At 35.6% G+C, this 18,184-nt stretch overlaps 4 protein-coding genes across 9 annotated transcripts; 3 read left to right on the forward strand and 1 right to left on the reverse strand.

Annotated features, from left to right (window-relative positions):
* The first annotated feature begins 366 nt into the window (after positions 1-366).
* On the forward strand, positions 367-3,604 carry LOC149735595 (store-operated calcium entry-associated regulatory factor-like). The gene is made up of 6 exons (XM_089878107.1): positions 367-547; positions 628-773; positions 1,166-1,301; positions 1,570-1,881; positions 2,048-2,219; positions 2,687-3,604. The coding sequence occupies exons 1-6, from the start codon at positions 469-471 to the stop codon at positions 2,928-2,930; spliced, it is 1,089 nt and encodes a 362-aa protein (XP_089734233.1). The 5' UTR covers positions 367-468; the 3' UTR covers positions 2,931-3,604.
* A 90-nt stretch (positions 3,605-3,694) lies between these two features.
* Positions 3,695-5,932, forward strand: LOC149735596 (cyclin-J-like). The gene has a single exon (XM_089878109.1). It carries the CDS (start codon positions 4,470-4,472, stop codon positions 5,412-5,414), a length of 945 nt encoding a protein of 314 aa, XP_089734235.1. The 5' UTR covers positions 3,695-4,469; the 3' UTR covers positions 5,415-5,932.
* Positions 5,856-17,361, reverse strand: LOC149735597 (leucine-rich repeat-containing protein 71-like). 5 transcript variants are annotated; one of them, XM_089878090.1, is made up of 13 exons: positions 17,235-17,361; positions 10,603-10,697; positions 10,042-10,197; positions 9,689-9,780; positions 9,351-9,487; positions 9,056-9,202; positions 8,775-8,934; positions 8,258-8,425; positions 7,903-8,062; positions 7,636-7,659; positions 7,064-7,288; positions 6,731-6,852; positions 5,856-6,319 (listed from the first exon to the last, which is right to left on the reverse strand). In XM_089878090.1, exons 1-13 carry the CDS (start codon positions 17,333-17,335, stop codon positions 6,194-6,196), a joined length of 1,713 nt encoding a protein of 570 aa, XP_089734216.1. In that variant the 5' UTR covers positions 17,336-17,361; the 3' UTR covers positions 5,856-6,193. The 5 variants fall into 5 exon arrangements, with proteins under 5 accessions (XP_089734216.1, XP_089734221.1, XP_089734218.1 ...); XM_089878095.1 differs by lacking the exon at positions 17,235-17,361 and adding an exon at positions 14,309-14,433; XM_089878092.1 differs by lacking the exon at positions 17,235-17,361 and adding an exon at positions 11,247-11,708.
* Positions 14,327-16,677, forward strand: LOC149735598 (proton-transporting V-type ATPase complex assembly regulator TMEM9-like). Of its 2 annotated transcripts, none has more exons than XM_089878118.1 (4): positions 14,327-14,491; positions 14,550-14,702; positions 15,055-15,244; positions 15,715-16,677. In XM_089878118.1, exons 1-4 carry the CDS (start codon positions 14,363-14,365, stop codon positions 15,852-15,854), a joined length of 612 nt encoding a protein of 203 aa, XP_089734244.1. In that variant the 5' UTR covers positions 14,327-14,362; the 3' UTR covers positions 15,855-16,677. The 2 variants fall into 2 exon arrangements, with proteins under 2 accessions (XP_089734244.1, XP_089734245.1); XM_089878119.1 differs by having other exon boundaries at positions 15,055-15,240.
* Positions 17,362-18,184: the final 823 nt, after the last annotated feature.

Raw genomic sequence — 18,184 nt, forward strand, 5'->3', positions numbered from 1 at the left:
AGTATAAAAGTTCGTAAAACTTTACTAATGGTGACTAATTTTTTTACCAGGAAACACTGTACCTGGTAAATATTTCGTCCCCAAAGCTGTTCCTCTCGCATTATGATGCAATGAATAGTACACAGCTGATCATGTGAGTAAACAAAGTGTAGGACACGTCACATTTTGGGTCATACATGACAAATTCACGTGTGATCTTTATACAACTATAAATATAATAGACGGCAGCAAACTTTCATACATATGGTGATTTTCTACATGCAGAATGAGTGTGTTATTTTGGAGGCGAAAGTCTTTTTTTTTTGTATTATATACAATATATAGTGACAGTGTATACCTATACGTACCGTCGTACCCTATGGCTAAAAGCATTATCTCTTTTTGTTTCAGAGTTAAAACACTATAAAGTACTTAGTAAATTACGAATAATTTATTTATTTAAGATCGTAGGATATTCTATTCTTCAAAATGAAGTGTCATCGGTATTTTATTATAAGTCTTCTTGTTCTTATTTTGTTTCTGGTTGGTTCTAAAGCTTGGTTTGGAGGTAAGCGTAATACATATTATATGCCTTGTAAATGTACCATTTTTTTTAAAAGTACATTTAGTAATATTTTAAAATTTCAGGAGGTGAAAAAGTTCTCTTGACCGAAGTCAGTGCTATTACATTGTATGATGGAAGAAAAACAACTGGAAGAAGAAGTAGTCCAGTACCTCAACTAAACTGTATTGGAGGATCTGCCTATTCTGCATCTAAACCTTCTGTTGTGCAGGTAAAATATGTATTGATTGACGCGGTAATTAGTTTTGTTAAGATTATCGAAATTGTATACCGAGTATTTCAAGTTTTTTTTTGGCAACAATTACCCTGCATATTCCTTCCATGAGATTCTACACAGTAGTGTTCCCTCTAAGCTGCACAATCGCACAATGCTGTGATTTATCCTGCACAGCTAACTAGTTGGCCGCCGCGGTTTTAATTTAACAAATATTGGAAATATATATATATATCTAACACAAAAGTCAAAAAAAATTTTTTAGATAAAATTTATCGCTGATGGACAAAAAAATTGCACATAAGTAAAAATAATTTCATAAGGAATATTTCTGCAACAGCTGCATAGTGCACCACAGTACTAGATTTTATACTCATTTATTCACACAGTGTAAGAATGTAGGAAGTGATGGGTTTGATGTACAATGGGAATGCAAAGCAGATATGGACGACTCGTACCGCTTTGGAAAATTACAAGTCACATGTGAAGGCTATGATCATCCAAATGATGTTTATATATTAAAAGGTGAATGGTTTTGTTTTTAGGTTATCCTAATGTTAATATTTCTAAATAAACATTAAGTGCTTTATGTAATGTTTGAAGAACGGAGCATAAGAACAGTAAAATAACCATAAACCTTTTGATGTGATGTTAATATTTTGATTGGCTTTATCAACACTAACATGGAGCCACCTACCTACCAATGTAAAAGCTGTCATTTTTTACATAATGGAAAAATACTGCCATGTTGTGGGGGAAATGTCATATATTTGTTTAACCCCTTGACCCTTAGGTTCTTGTGGATTAGAATACACACTGGATTACACAGAGGCAGGCAAATCAAGGCAAAACCAAGGTTATACTGGTTATAACCAGCAACATAACAACAACTACCACTCAAAGCATTCTTCAGACAGCAGTTCCTGGTTCATATTCTTTATTATCATATTAACCATTGGAATATTACTCTGCAAAGTAAGTCAGTCAAATACAGAAGACACTAATGTTCCACCAAGGCACTCAAACTTTAGAGACTCACAAAGCAGTAACACCAACTCTCCACCTCCATATGGATTTAAACGCGAACATACATCGCATACAACAGGTGTGCATATAAGTGTTTGAATTATATTAATTGGTAAAAATACAGTTTAAGGCTTAAATATATTACATATGCCTATAGAATGTTTTTTTTCCTACCATCGAGTATTTAAAATATATTCACTGAGATTTTTAAACTATATTTACGGAGATGACATTTTGCATTACAGCATCAGCTCCACCACCAAGCTATGACGATGCAACAGGTGACACCTATACTCGCCAACGTTATTCCAGTCGCACACACACACAAGCTAATTCCACTCCCAATAATGCTGGTGGTGGTGGATTCTGGTCTGGATTGGGAGTAGGCAGTTTGGCTGGGTATTTGTTTGGTTCAAGGTAACTACATGTGGTGTTCTTATTGTTCAGTACATATGCCTGATATGCGACAAAACTGAGATGACAGAGTAGGCAGACCAACAGTGAAAATTTCTGCATTACAATAATTAGTGAACAATTGGACCAGATTTGCTTCACAGGAATGCAGGTCTAAATATCCCAACCTCCCCCTGCATTTTTTTTAAATTTGGCGCCTATTGCTGTAAAACATTTTTTCTAATTAAAGAAAAAAATTCTCAGTTTTTTTACTTCTAAAAATGGGTATTTTATATATATAAAATATATATATTTTGTTTATGTTGCAATTCTTTAAATATTACAGACATGCATAAATTCTGCATTTTAAGTTTAAATAAAAAAATATTTTTCTTTCATGCAGGTCATACTTATAAGTGGTCTTGTTTATATTTGAACTGACTAGAAAAAAGTGTTATAAGCACCTTATTTAAATTAATTATACGTTTTAGAAACAACAACCAATATGGCGGCTACAACAACTATGGGTGGGGAAATAACGGGTACAATAGCCGAAGAGGATGGGGTTGGGGTAACAGGGGAAGTACCTGGGGTAGTGGTGGCAGCACTTGGGGCAGTGGGGCCAATTCCTGGGGAAGTGGGTCCAGCAATTGGGGCAGCAGTTCAAGCAATACATCTCGTTCTTCTGGAACAAGTCGTACAGCTTCGGGATTTGGGGGAACATCAAGGCGTTAAAGATAAAAGATGTCTGCCTAATGTACATAACACTCTGTAGCCCTATAGGGATTTAAAGACAGTATATGGTTTATTAAATCATAGCTGTTTAAGATGTATCATTAATTTATCACAGTAGGGAAAATATCACAGTAGTTTTGTAATTGCAATTAAAAAGTAGTTTTACTGCTGTAACTTCTGTTTCTATTTTTTTAAATCTAAATACTTTACATTTTGTCTAATACTTTAATTGAGATCTATGTTAAAATATTTTACTTTTTTAAATGTCTCAAAATTTGTATTGTTAGGTTACTTTTCAATATAATGTTCCATATTTTAAGTTTATATATTCTTATTTTGTATTCAATAAAGAATAAATACATTTGTGGACCACAGCACTATTGAACACTGGATTATGTTTTTTGTTGATATATAGTAGAATGGGGGAAGGTGGGACACCTTTTACATGTAATATACAAACACCCTGATCGTGTTTTAAACATTTAACAAAGGTCTATGGGAGTCGTGAGAATATGGTTTTATAATTCTTTGAATGTTCTTTGCTTACTACCAAATGGGACCATAAAATAGAATGAAAAGATGTCTTGTCTTCCCCCACCCTACAAAACAACCTGTAAATGAAAAACTATTGATGTTTTAATGATAACTCGCAATAAACATCTCTTATTGTTAAATCTTTCGAGTCATCTATGTTTAAATCTTAAACTTAAACCAAAGTTAGTGAGATTGCCACCCAACAAGTTGCACTAGGCAGGTTTGTGTGGGCTCATATTGTGCAATGTACAGCATAACTGGTAACCAGAAGATATTGGATTCAAAGCTGTGTGCTAATGGTCAACAAGATGATTGCAATGTTCTACTAGTCTATCCTTAAACATTTACCAACACAGGACTCTTTTAAACAAAGCATCTCCCAGGGACGTTCGTTCGCTTCCTGGGTTTGATTTATTACATCCCGTGAAGTTCTGACAACTGCCGTGATCGCTTTGATTTCAAATGCTTCCGACACGTGTTGCGATATTCTGTGGCATTCATAGCTATAGCTACAACGGCTGATCAGATACGTTCCTTAACGAGCTAAACGGGTTTCATGGTAAACGCTCGCTTGTCAAGCAGTTTACTTGCGCTTAAAAAACGCGAATTAGAAACTGACGTTGTGTCAAAAACATGATAATTGATGATTCTTCAGTCTTCACTAGCACCGATTCTTTAAAGTGAACAATAAAAATCTCACAGGTAAAATATTTGCGATTACAGCTTTGTTTTAAATGCAAACTGTTATCGTGGGCAACACTACAGTATGCAAAATTGATTCTGCCTTTAAAGACAAATGTGGTGGATGCGCAAATAATGCTATTGTTTCATTATGTAATGAATGCGTTTTAGTTCATTTATAAAATATGGAATTTGAAACTTAATTGTTTTTTTTCTTCCGCAATAGATTTTTCAGAATGTCAAACTAAACAGTGCTGGTTAGTTTGTATTGCGGTAAACTGTGTAAGGCCAGTTTAGTTCCTACCTAGAAAAAATCTAAATTAAATGGATTTGGACTGGCCAGGATGTAAGAATGACTTGGCCAAGGACATCCATGACACACTAAAGGCTAGGGAAAACTTTATGCTGCGTCTTACTGGCAGCTCAAAGTTGATGTACTGGCGCAGGTACTTGGTTGATTGGCTTGCACTTACATGCCAGAAGTATAGACTCAACAGCAATGCTCAGCATCTTGCTGTGTGTCTCTATGATCGGTTTACAGACCAATTCCAGCTTGGTGTTGAAGACTTGCAAATGCTTGTGCTTTGCTGTCTACTAGTGGCAAGCAAGTTTGAGGAGCGAGAGGAAAAAATCCCAAAGTTCAAGATTCTCATGGACCATCTCCAGTGGAATCTTAATGCTGCAGAGTACATGACCATGGAAATCCGTTTACTCAGTGCATTTGAGTGGGACATTGGGTTTCCAACTGCTTCCCACTTCAAAGAGTACTACATGCAAGTGGCTCTTGGGACACGCGATTTACATGCTGGTCAACCTCTTACGAACCGAGAGCAAGTGTATATGTACCTGGAAAAAAACGTTAGCTACTTTTTAGAAGTCTCGCTCCAAGACCAAGCCTTCCTGGTGTTTAAGCCTTCTCTCATTACTGCCTCATGTGTTGCTGCTTCCCGAATTTGTCTTCACATAGCTCCTACATGGACTGTGGAACTGCATAAAGTCACCAACTTCGCCTGGCATCACCTGGTACCTTGTATTGAGATTCTGTTACGCTTACACGATGAAGACAGACGTGCAATGCATAGTAATGGATCTTCTTCCCATGTGTCCGGCACTCTCAGCATTGCCCATCAACAGGTACTAAACAGCACCGGCAGTACACCAGTAACATCTCCCGTACCTCCACTACCATTTACATCCGATAGTCAGCGCAACCAGCATATGCCAACTACCATTCCAACTGGAAGATACAACCGTGGCTACCTGGTTTGATTCCAACTCAGATTAGAAAATTTTTCTTTTGTATGTTGCGTGTTCTGCTTTCCTTTTCGTGCAGTCTATTGCTCTTCACTTTTCTTTTCAAATTGTATATTGTTTATCAGTGCCACCTCTTATAAAACAGCCAACTGTGCCATAAATCTTGCCAAAGAATATCCAGCAAAAAATCAAAACAAAATCTATGTCAAATGTATTTTGAAAATGCATCTCAATATTCACTGTGATACCTTCAGGTTCTCTTACTGTTAGACTCATCCCGAATTAACGTACGTGCTGCTCTGCCTTCTGTGTGTTAGTCTCTTAGTTCAGCATTGCATTTGTTTTGCACATTTTACAAACCTGCATATGTTTCTATTGCAATTGTTTTACATTCATTTCTCATACTACCGACATTGTAGTGCTTGCTTTTGTTATACCTTGCTTGAGTTCAAGCTGTACTGTCACTCACATTCTTTGTACTCATACACTTGATGTGCATTGCAAATCAAATAAAAAAAACAATGTACATACCAGCTGCAAGCCCTTTTAAAATTTCTAAGAAAAGTGAAGCATATATGCAAAAATTTGCAATAACCCATTACACAATGCCTTAAACATGTTACACAAGTAGGTATAAAACTAGATGTTAGTAAGAATGTGAAAATTACCCTTTTGCCTGTCAGATGCTAAAAACAAAATACTAGCACAGTTGCTAATAAGGTAACTTGTAAAAATGTGAAAGAGGAAGACAACTAAAAGAATCAAAACAAGTTTACTGTGGAAGAGTATTTAGTTTAGCCAACAACAGACTGTATATCATCTTCTGGTGTTTTTGCTTCTGGTTTGTAGGTTGGGTCTCTTGTTACCATGGTTTCTTGAATTTTAACATAGGTAGGGTGTTGTTCTGATACAGCGTTTCTCTAGAATATGTATTAAATATTAAACACTTCTTTATCTACATTATTTAACAATAGCTTCAATACTAAACTTACCAAAGCCACTATGTCTACTTAAATATCCAAATATATTTTGCATACCTTAGATGTGACAAATCTGAAACTCATATTTAGCATGTGAAATGAATAACTTGTTTTATCCTCAATGACAGGCGATATAACTTGGGTGATCTGTTTCATACACCTCATGCATGATTCTGAGTTACCACGCAGTCACACTGAAAGTGATTGCTTTTTGGAGATTTTTTTTTTTTAATGTCTTGCAAAGAACTCAGACAACCCATAAGAGACCACTGGGTTGGATCAATTGCTAACAGGTAACCTCTTGGTTAGGCGTGCTTGCTAACCACTGTGTCAAGTTAACAAATAAACCACCTGAATGTGAAGTTTAAGTAGTCCAGGTGCAGTTGGGGTGGCTGCAAGAATTCGATGTCGATTAGCTTGGTACTGAATCATGGAGAGAAGGTATTCCATGCCTTGTTTACCAATTTTATTTCCTTTAAATAAAAGTTGCGGTCATGATTATTGTTAAAACAATACTTAAATTTAATTTTGTGTTTTTTATTATTGACATTTTATAAGCTGATATTACAAATTGATGATGAAAGAATGAATGTAACTTGCTTTGTCCCCCAGTTGTGGAGAAACGACATTCATTATAAGATGGATGTTCAAATGATAAACATATTATTTATTGGTCTGTCTTACTTGATAAATTAAGATTAACCATAGTCATGCAGCCAGGAATAAAGACTTTTCCTTCAGTGTGTTCTGCTTGATGGTCCATAAGAGGATGCACAAACTCCGGAAGATCTGGATTTTCAGAGTCCTGAGTCACACTGAGTGTCATAGCTCGTTTTCCACCATCCTTTCCACCAGCACCTCCAGATTTTTTCCCCTTTGTTCCTTTTGGTGTCTCACTGGTCACGGACACTGTAAGTGAAAGGCTGTGTTATTAAGTCTATTGTGCATTCCAGTTCCTCACCATAAGTAAATTGAGACATGATGGTAGTTTAATTTTTACAACTGTCTTTTTTCAATTTTTACAACTGTCTTTTTTCTGCTGATTCCTTTTTTTTGTTTTATCTTCGAAAAATAAAAAAATGTTTTATGTTTAAACTTTGTGTATAAGAGTCAATTTTGATCTAATCTGGTGGGCTGGGCTACTTCGCATAGTTATTAAATGTTATTCAACTCAACTTTATAAGCTTACACATTTAAATTAATTAAAGTATGAAATGCATGCAGTAGTTTGATCAAACTGGATTAATAATACTCACATCTTGAATTCATTTTCGAGATTTCTGAGCAAGAGGTGGATAATAGTGATTGAAGCAATGAAAAGAAACAACAATGTTAGTGATCACATGAAGCAACATGGGCATGCAAATACAATGGTTGTTATACACTACACAACATGAAAAGCATGAGAGTACAACGCTATAGAACGAAAGAAGTGAACATCAAAAAACATTTGAAGCTTTATGAAAAAAACTTGATTCTAAAGCAGGTAATGTAAGTATGCAATACACACAAACTATTCCCACCTCCCTTCTTCCCTTTCTCGTCTTTCTTCGGTGTTTTCTCTGCATCCTTCTTCCCCGCATCTGGTTTCTTCTTGGAAGATCCACGACTAGTCCTCATTTGGGAGCCACTCCTGTTGCTGCTTGGACGATCCTTGGAATCAGTTCGGCGTGAGCCTAGTCCCTGTACCCAAGTATAGTGCTACATTACTCCCATATTTTTGCTCAACATAATGCGACTATAACGTAATGAAACCCCTGATTGTATAAATCAGTTTGTTTTGTGTAACACATGCTTAGTTTGCTTAGGAATATTTTTTTTGATATATAGTGTATATGCATTTGCAGCAGGTCTAGCTAATTGTATCAACCCACTTACTGAACCTCCACGAAAACCACCCTGTGAGAGAAGCTTTCTTCTTTGAACAACTTCTTCATGTGTGAGGGAGAATCGTTGCAGAGCATTACAAATATATTGGCAACCTTCATCTGAGATGTTGTTCGATGCGAGAGAGAGGGATAACAACACACGGTTCATCCGTATTCCCTTTATACAAAAAAAATTCTGCTAACATGTTTCTTAGGCAAGACACTTAATGACAATTGCTCCAACCCAATTGTCCCTTAAGGGGTGTATAAACTGCCAGCCATATATGACAAAAAAATCTCCCGAAAATAAACACCCACAAAGTCATATACACTTGGAAATTTGTAAGCGGGCATGAGGTGTATAATACAAAACACTGGTGTTATAACAACTGTCGTTGCCCAGCCACGCGAGGATAAGTATGTTTCATTCAATCATTCACACACTCACATCTACAATTGTTTAACTTCAGTGTAAAATATGCTAATATGTTTAACAAATTCTAGTTACAGGTGACTAGATAAAATACCTGTGCAATATGTTTAGCGCCAGCATCCGATATATTGTTGAAACTTAAGTTTAACGTGGCCAAACATCTGTTCTGTGTGAAAGTCGTGCCAAGGGCTTTTCCAATCATTTCAGCTCCCTGGTCAGTGATTTGGTTGTTTCTCAATGACAGATGCTGTATGCTGTACATAACACATAGCAGACTTTTTATTTTAATGTTTTTTTTGTTCAGGACAGCATTCAGTTGACATTACACAATAAATTGGCTTTAATTTAAATATAGTATTTGTCAGTACAACTCACGGGCTGTCTTCACCCATTACAAGGTAGTAAGGTTCTGATCCAGGTATGGGGTTTCCATCTAACACCAAAGTTTTAATACTAGGAAGACTTGGTAGCAAACTGCTTAGAATTTTCAATGTGTGTTCTGTTAGTCCAACATTCCATAGGCTGGAACAAAGAAAAATAATATCGAAATATAATATATAATTTATTGACAGTTATAATATTAGCTCAAACAAAAATGATTTTTTTTTTGTTTCAATTTTGCCAATATCCTCATTTATTAAAGAATTGAAAAATTTACAAGTAGTTTTACTTGATGCATTGAAGACGCTCAAGGATACACATCTTTAGAATCCCAAGGACTTTTTCCTCTACCTTCCAGCTTCTAATGAAAAGTTCTTTAGCATGGTTGATCTGCATCTGCTTTGTATCTTCCACATCAAACTCAACCTGCATGAAATAAAACATCTTTTATTATCATTTATCTTACTGTAATATTCTTGTGGTATCTATTTGTGAAACCATTTTAACCAAGGACAAAACTATAATATTTTTTTTTTATTTGATCATACTTTAAAACCTCGTTATTTAATAAGAATACACTTATAATTTCTCAGGACATTCATAATTCACATATTGAAAAGCATTTACATGAATACTTGGCTTAATAATGGTGAGGTTATCCACAACTGTGTAAGTGGTTGGTGGCAATTCTTCTTCAACTTTTTCTACTTCTTCTCCCTCTGAAACATAAGCCACGATAATCACATTATACTGTTATGTAAATTCAGCTTTTTATTACATAAAAGACTAAAGGCATTGTTATTGTATATTTATTTTGGAATTATTTGCCTAAAGTAAAACAAAACAGTAAACCTAAATTCACAATGGAAGGTAAACTTTAAACTATAATACAACAACCTTCTTACCCAAATTGTATATTTTTTATAAAATGGAATCTTTTTAATGTGGAAAAGTTTTTTCATGCAAACTCATTATCTTACCTGGTGTAGTTTTTGCATCATCTGCAGTTGGGGTCGCAGGTCTCTTTGCTCGCGGTTTCACAACTGGTACATGTTCTTTATCGAGTCCAGATCGCTGCCATAACTCTGCAAAATCATCTGGAAAATTCCCGGTACATGTGTATGGCTCAGGGGTGGCTGAAATTAAATGGTGCTGAGTGAGAACACTTCAGAATAAATGTAAATTATTTATCTTCGGGCGGCGAAAAACAACAGTTCTGGGTGTTTTGTTCCGCACACCTCATGTCTGCTTTTAAGTTACCACATGTGTAAAACTTAAAATGATCATATTTTTTTATTGTATGGCTGACAACTTAGACAACCCTTACGAAACCACTAGGTTGAAGTTATATTGCTGTTAAATGCCTTGCCAGGAGATACATATACGCCTACAATGGTAGCCTAACAGCCCCGAGACTGAAACCTTTAACCTCTAGGCTGGAGACGGACATTGTAACTATCAATAACCACTATGCCCTAAATTTCATATAACACAGTAAATATATGCAACACCATACATACCACACATCACAAAACACTTACAGCAGTCATCGCCAGCGCGGGAAGAAGCTGAGGTTGGTCCACCTGCCTTCAAAGCTTTTTCAACACGTTTACCCATTCGTATTTTTCGTGCAATCCTACAAAAAAATGATCTGATGATAAAAGTACAACACTTTAAAACAGATTTTTAAACCACCAAGTTAGCATTAATTATAGTTTTTGAAAATAAATCTTTAAAACAAAAACATCAATAATTACTCACAATTCACGTTGTTTGTGGCTGATTTAGGTCTTTTCTATTACATGTTTACAAACGGAGCCTATTCATTCATTAATTCGAGTTATACGTGTTACTATAGTGTGGATTTAAGTCGATTTCTGTCGAATAACAAACCACCAAAAGCATCAACGGTCGGCGTACGTTGTTGTTATAGAAACTTCTTTAATGGTATCCATTCAACGGACATTTACTAAGTACCACGAATACGTTTCGGGGAGCTTTACTTAGTAAATAACTGGTTATACTTTATAGACCATAACGTATTATTTCTAATATTATGTAAATAGTAAATAAAAAAGAATTTGAAAGTTGGACGAGTACATTTGTTCGCTTTTGTTTTTTAAAGAAGAAGCCAGTTTTGAAAGTTAATGTAAAGAAACGTTTTTTTTGCGACAATGTAACTCACATTATGAACTGCTTTGTTTTATCTGAGTAAACATGATTCAAGCAGATTTTTCAGCGATCCCACATTTGTGATTCTCGCGCATCTAAACTAGCGTCATCACAAGACCGACCATCAGCCAGGGTAACACTAAAAGAGGGAAAAGGGAAAAGAGGGAAAAGAGGGAAATCGACACTAAAAGAGGGAAAGAAGGAAAAGAGGGAAAAAGGGAAAACTTGCATTCCTAAAAGAGGGGAAAAGGAAAAGAGGGAAAACAGGGAAATGCTGTTTAGTAAAAAAACGAGATTTTTTTATATTTTATTTTATTTACTTAACTTTGATAATTATAAAAAAGGGAACAGCAGAAAATCAATACTAACATGCAAGGGAAAAGATGAAAAATAAAGAAAAGAGGGAAAAACAGGGAAAAGAGGGAAAACAAGGAAAAGAGGGAAGACAGGGGAAAACAGGCGAAAACAGGGAAAAGAGAGGGAAAACAACACTAAAAGAGGGAAATAGGGAAAAGAGGGAAAACAGGCGATAAGAGGGAAAACAGAGAAAAGAGGGAAGACAGGGGAAAGAGGGCCAGACTGGAAAATATGTCGTGCGCGGAGGATTTATCCTCCGCGCAGAATTTTCAAAATTGGTTAAAAATCCGCGCAATTTTCGCGGTATTACTAGCAATCCGCACAAAAAATATCAATCCGCGCAAAAATATAATAAAGCGCGTAAAAATCGCTGCAAGACTTGATAACTTTTCCTGTTTGTAAATGCGCTTGGATAGAAACTAAACTAAACGGCTGAGGTTGAGAACTAGCTGCCTTTTTCTTACATTCTCTCACGATTATGACGTATGTCTTTGTGTGTTTATGACTCTATCAGCCAACGTGCGTATGCCCACAGAAATAAAAAAGAGTAGAACGCGCATCTCCAATGTCGGTAAAGGAGAGAGGTAATACACTCTCTTTCTTTCGCGAGTCGTTCCCGCTTACTATTGTAGTCAATAAAATCCAGGGCGCTTTATGTAGTTTTTCTTTGTTTTTTTGAAAAATAACTAATACAAGTATATATATATGTTTCTAAAAAAAAACGTTTGTTTGGACGTTTTAAAAAAAAAATTAAATGTTTAAATTTCTTAAACAGGAGCTAAACTGTAAGCGTTAACCTACCGAATAACTAAATTGACCTAAAAAACTGGAATAGTTGTACCACTTAGCACTTACATATTAAAGGCTTGTGAATGTTAAACGAAAAACGCACCTGATTTTTCGGCGGGAATTCGTAGTACAAACTTGGCACTGCCTTTCCCAAAGTTGCGTATAAAATAAATGTAGTTTGCCAATTAAACAGAATAAGGCTGTAATAAACCACCTAAATATGTTCACTGTTGTAGTGCTGTATATTTACAATGTTTTTCTCAGCCAAGCAGCATGTTTATTACGAAATAGTGGGGATTCACACGTGGATTCATTGCATCGTAATAGCGATTGTTTGACCTGGCAATTAATTACGACATAATAGCAACTCACACGTTCATTATTTGCGTAATAATAGCAAATGTCCCCTTGATTATTTAGTCTGCAGGTGCTTAAAACAGGTTGGATATTTGCCTTTTCACGATGCGCCTAAGTAGAAATCGATTTGAAAAAATACTTTGTACATGCTTAAAGCAACGCTTGTATTAAAAAAAGCTGGGAACTATTGTAATAAGGAAATAAGGAATACAGCATGAAATGACACGCTTCACTAACTTATGTGAATTAAAATAATGCTTATGACAATCCCTAAAAAATATTTGCGATCGTTTAGGTGGAACTTAAATTGGTGCTCGTGTACCACATGGGAGACCTTTGCGTACCACAGTTCGAGAACCACTGGTTTTTAAGCATAATTATATCTCCTTCAGTATATTCCCCAGTTGGCCGACTGGTCACAAACACACGAAGACGTACGCAGGGATGCACAATATTCTAGGATATCTTAAAATACTTTATTTCGAATCTTTTGTATTTATAACAAAAAACGGCCAAGCCGAAACGTATAGCAACCTTTGAAAAGACGCTGCAAAACGTTTTCTCTCGAAAGTCCCACAAACACAAGAATCTTTTTTTTCAAAATTATTAAATTTAAAAAAAATGTTAGTTTAGTTGAAGAGATGATGTATGATAGCGTTATTAAACAAAATAGCGAACGTATGAAAGCGTTACACTGTTACAGTAATGTGCATCACTAGACGTACGTCATAATCGTTGCGCAAGAGAACGTAAGAAAAAGGTTGTCAAGTCCTTTAACCTCAGCCGTTTAGTTTATACTGTATTTGTTTGGTTCGCTACTTTACTTGTAAATTAGGAGGTTAACAATTAAGTTTCAAGAATCAGACGATCCGCGCAAAAAAATCGCTCGTCCGCGCAAAATCCGCGCAATTTCGATCTCCAAAAAAAAATCCTCCGCGCAGTTTGCAAACTTTCCAATCTGGAAAGAGGGAAGACAGTTTCCCCTTTTTTCCCTCTTGTTTTCCCCTCTAAAAGATGAAAAATAAGGAAACAGGAAAAAGAGGAAAAAACTGTCTTCCCTCTTTCCCCTGTTTTCCCTCTTTTCCCTGTTTTCCCCTCTTTTCCCTATTTCCCTCTTTTCCCGATTTCCCTCTTTTAGTGTTGTTTTCCCTATTTTCGCCTGTTTTCCCTCTTTCCCTCTTTTCCCTCTTTTCCCTCTTTTCCCTCTTTTCCCTCTTTTCCCCTCTTTTCCCTGTTTTTTCCCTCTTTTCTTTATTTTTCATCTTTTCCCTTGCATGTTAGTATTGATTTTCTGCTGTTCCCTTTTTTATAATTATCAAAGTTAAGTAAATAAAATAAAATATAAAAAAATCTCGCTTTTTTACTAAACAGCATTTCCCTGTTTTCCCTGTTTTCCTTTTCCCCTCTTTTAGGAATGCAAGTTTTCCCTTTTTCCCTCTTTTCCCTATTTCCCTCTTTTAGGGTTGATTTCCCTCTTTTCCCTGTTTTCCCTTTTCCCTCTTTTAGTGTTACCCCATCAGCCACAACAGTACAGTAACAGTACAGTATTGTACGTAGTTCCGTTGTGTTTACGTTTCTGCTGCACTTTATATAGCGCTATTTATTTTGTTAAGAGTTGTATAAAGCATGTACTGCGGAATTTTATTATTCGTATTGCTATCCTTTCAATTTCTTGAAGATACTTCTGCACAATACGAGGATATCAGATGTAAATGCACCTGCCTTGCCTATCACAAATACAACATTCCCGCGAAGGTAAATTTTAGTCATAACTATTTCAAATTAAAGCTGACACTTGGTTAACCTGTTTTAGATATACACGAAAAACGTTCTGCATGAATATTGTGACTGCCTTCGAGTTGTCTTGCCAAACTTGAACGGTTCTGCACTCACAGATGTAGATATTGAACCATATTGTCTCAGATGTGGGTGCAAATATGAAGTCAGAAGCACAAAAACCATGCAGGTAAAACCACAGAAAGTAGCACAGCAGTATTTCCACATAACCAATATTCACTGTTCTTTTTATTCAGTAAATTTTAAACTTTTTTCAATGGTGTTTTGTTGTCAGTCTGAAGAGTATGGCAGTTCCTGACGAGATCTCGCGCGTGCAAGACGGTTTTTTTTTGCGTGTGTGCGTGCTATAATTAAAACACGTGCACCTGCCATACTCTGCAGTCTGGTTTTGTTGTATGTTGTAAAACTTATGAAAGAAAAATAGAATTTACTCCCAATTCTATATGTGTCATTGTATTTATATCTGAAGTAGTACTATCTGTGCAGTGTTAAGTTACATATATATACTTTATCTTTACCAGGTTGTGGTTTACATGTTCCTCGTTCTTCTTGGTGTGCTACTCATCTATATGATCGTGATGGTGATCGCTGACCCTATCATTAATCACGTGAATAGGAAGAATCGAGCTGCTGGGTTATTAGATGAAGAAACTGAGATGGAATCAATTGTTTCTGCACGTGATTCCGATCGACCTAGATCATCAAGTGTAGGTGGTTTGCCTTTGCTGTTGTTTTGTGCTATATGTGGTATATATATATAGGCTACATTCCTACATAGTATTTAAGATTGTATTCTATATGGGTGAGGTCCTTGTTCAAGTGTTTTTGGCCAGATTAGGCTTGTTAGTTGTTACACTACAGCCGTAATATATAAATAAAATGCAGTTCTTGTTTTTTTCATGGGAACTGATTTTGTTTCCCATTTTTAAACGAAGTATATATTTAGAAAAATAACTCCAAATTATGCAGCCATATACCCAAAATTAAGAAAAATTGTAATTCTTTTCAGTTATCTTGTTAAACTTATAACCTTTTCTGTATCATCTATATAATTGTTATATAAAACTAAAAAAAAGACTGATTGAGAAGTATTGTGGACATGGTACATTGTTGTGTATTGTAAATACCCCGTTTCAATGCTGTCATTCAGTTTTCTGACCAAACATTAATTTTCCAAACAGGGACGGGGCTCTGGGCAATCTCAGCCTGTCTTACAAAGGGTAAATCAAATGCAAACAAAATGGAAAAAGCAGCTTCAAGAGCAAAAATCAAATGTGTACGACCGACACGAGATGTTACAATGAGAAGTATCAAGGTTTAACATAATGTAGCAAAGCCAAGGATTTCAAAAGTTCTCCTTTGGAACATGAACTTTTCATTTTGACCCATATAGTAGGTTGGACAAGATGGTTCATGTTTAATTCTCTTTTATCACCCCATTTGGAGTGAAGAAAAAAGATAGATTACACAGTTATATCACTTATCTTCACAAATCTAAAACAGGGTTGTTAATTGGTAAAAAAACAGATTAGGAAATATTGGATATTGTGTGGCGTATATGGTATTTATCTTACCCCACAGTACTATATTAATATAGGATATTCTGGTTCACCGTCGGGTGGAGCCACACTATGATTTTATATTTTGTGTTTTAAAACTTTATATTTTCTCATTAGATATATCTATATTTAAATTCACTATAGTAAGGTTTACCCGTGCCATACTGTAACATGAGTGTATTTAAATAGGTTACACACTATAAACCAGAATAATGAGAATTTGCCTCAACTCATAACTACTGTTGACTTTGCTCTGCATAAACGCTTTAAAGATAACCAAATGTAAAATGAAAAATCTGGTTTAGTATGTATAGTGTGATATAGTCAACTACCATTAATTAAACCGTTACAAATTACTCGTTCTTATGAAGCGAAACCCCTAAATTGGACACACAAGATTTCTGTCGATTTTGAACAGTATTACTGCACGCGACTATCTCTATGTGTTGGTTTTGTGCAATATTCTTTGCCCGTTTGTTTTTTGTGTGTGGTATTATCGTAGATATTTTTCATTTATCTCGTTTTGCGTGCGAGCAATCGTCTATGAAAATCGTTTTTGAATAAACAGTTGTCGTATACACTTAATGTCACTATGCTTACACATTTCGTTCTCGTGATATGCATTACAGTTATAGTTATTCTTTATAGAAATAGCTTTTGCCGCAGAACAAGTTAAAGGCCATGAAAAACAACAGACAGTATATTTGTCGTGACGGACAAAAATGTGAAAGATAAGACTTAAAAATATCCGAGAGGAAAATGTTTTTTACAGGTACGAAATTATGTTTAGAACTTTCCATGCAGGCTAAGCAGTAAGTTTGCGCATGCGCATTATCACCTCGTTACAAATATTACGTCAGAACCAATTTTGTGTGATATCGATTCTCTGAGAATTTATCAATATTTTAGAATATATGCTAATAAATATAGTAGGGTTGGAAAAGATGGGACACCTTTACCACATAATATCCTGACCGTCTTTTGAACAATTAGTTACGGTCTATGGAAGTCGTGGAGACACGATTTTATAATTCTTTAAATGTTCTTTGTTTACTACCAAATAAGAGGCAAAGATAGAATGAAAAAGTGTCCCATCTTCCCCCACCCTACTATACATCAAAAATGCTTAAAATTCGACTCACGACTGAAAAGTTGGTCTGATGCGTGCAGCAGAATTGTTTTCACATAACAATGATGTCGATTTTCTTGGTCCCGGACTTGTCTCAGCAATTTTTCGAGGCATTTTGTATAATAGCTTAATGCAATTCTAAAAAAACAAATGACCCAACTTCTCTAGTTTGGCAGTTTACAAAGAACAAGTTGACTGGTTGACCAAAAACTCTCTTCGCAAAAGTTTATTTAAAGGACCAATTTAACATGACTCTATCTGCGAGAAGCTATATACGGAATGACCGAAACTATGAATATAATATTACATTCATCAATATGGTTATTAAGTCGAAGAGATATGGCAGAAGCTTTTGTGACACGAAAGAGTTTGCGGTCGAGAAAAGAAATAGCAAAGTTGCGTCGTTAATCTAGGGGCTCAGTTTTCTTAAGACGATTCAGTTTGCTTCTGCGGAGCGTGGCCAACTTGTGCTTTGTGATGATAGGCGCTTGTATTGGGAGATAACTTCCAGCACATATAAGTGTCGATTGAGTCTGCGAGGAGTTTAAGACCAGCGCTACTAAATATTGACAATTCGCATTATAGAATTCAGTGTTTCAACAAACGTAAAAATGACAAATACCATCACAAAACCTTCATGAAAATGATATCGTACGGTGGGGGAAGATGGGAAACTCGTTTATTCTATTTTCTCCTCCCTTTTGTCAGTAAACAAAGAACATTCAAAAAATTTTAAAACCGTATCACCAGCACTCCCATAGACCGTTTTAGTACTTCAAAACACGATCAGGATATTTGGGTATTAGGTGCTACAGGTGTCCTATCTCCCCCCCTCCTTCTCTACTATTTATGTATATAAATATTCTCGCACACTATGTGATTCGGTCACGTACTTCTAAGTTCATGAAAAATGAAAAAAACACCCCTTAGAAGAAAGAAAGATAGAAATATTTAATGTTTCGA

The sequence above is a fragment of the Ciona robusta genome, chromosome 5, assembly GCF_009617815.1.
Source record: "Ciona robusta chromosome 5, ASM961781v2".
NCBI classification, from domain to species: Eukaryota; Metazoa; Chordata; class Ascidiacea; order Phlebobranchia; family Cionidae; genus Ciona; species Ciona robusta.

Excerpts from the sequence above, each read along its gene's own strand:
- LOC149735595 (XM_089878107.1), top strand. The coding sequence starts at position 469 with ATGAAGTGTCATCGGTATTTTATTATAAGTCTTCTTGTTCTTATTTTG. Across the intron at positions 774-1,165 it reads CTAAACCTTCTGTTGTGCAG|TGTAAGAATGTAGGAAGTGA; the intron begins GTAAAATATGTA and ends TTATTCACACAG. Across the intron at positions 1,302-1,569 it reads TGATGTTTATATATTAAAAG|GTTCTTGTGGATTAGAATAC; the intron begins GTGAATGGTTTT and ends CTTGACCCTTAG.
- LOC149735596 (XM_089878109.1), top strand. The coding sequence starts at position 4,470 with ATGGATTTGGACTGGCCAGGATGTAAGAATGACTTGGCCAAGGACATC.
- LOC149735598 (XM_089878118.1), top strand. The coding sequence starts at position 14,363 with ATGTACTGCGGAATTTTATTATTCGTATTGCTATCCTTTCAATTTCTT. Across the intron at positions 14,703-15,054 it reads GAAGCACAAAAACCATGCAG|GTTGTGGTTTACATGTTCCT; the intron begins GTAAAACCACAG and ends TATCTTTACCAG. Across the intron at positions 15,245-15,714 it reads ACCTAGATCATCAAGTGTAG|GGACGGGGCTCTGGGCAATC; the intron begins GTGGTTTGCCTT and ends TTTTCCAAACAG.
- LOC149735597 (XM_089878090.1), bottom strand. The coding sequence starts at position 17,335 with ATGCCTCGAAAAATTGCTGAGACAAGTCCGGGACCAAGAAAATCGACA. Across the intron at positions 9,781-10,041 it reads TGATGCAAAAACTACACCAG|AGGGAGAAGAAGTAGAAAAA; the intron begins GTAAGATAATGA and ends CTTATGTTTCAG. Across the intron at positions 8,935-9,055 it reads GTAATGGGTGAAGACAGCCC|CATACAGCATCTGTCATTGA; the intron begins GTGAGTTGTACT and ends TGTTATGTACAG.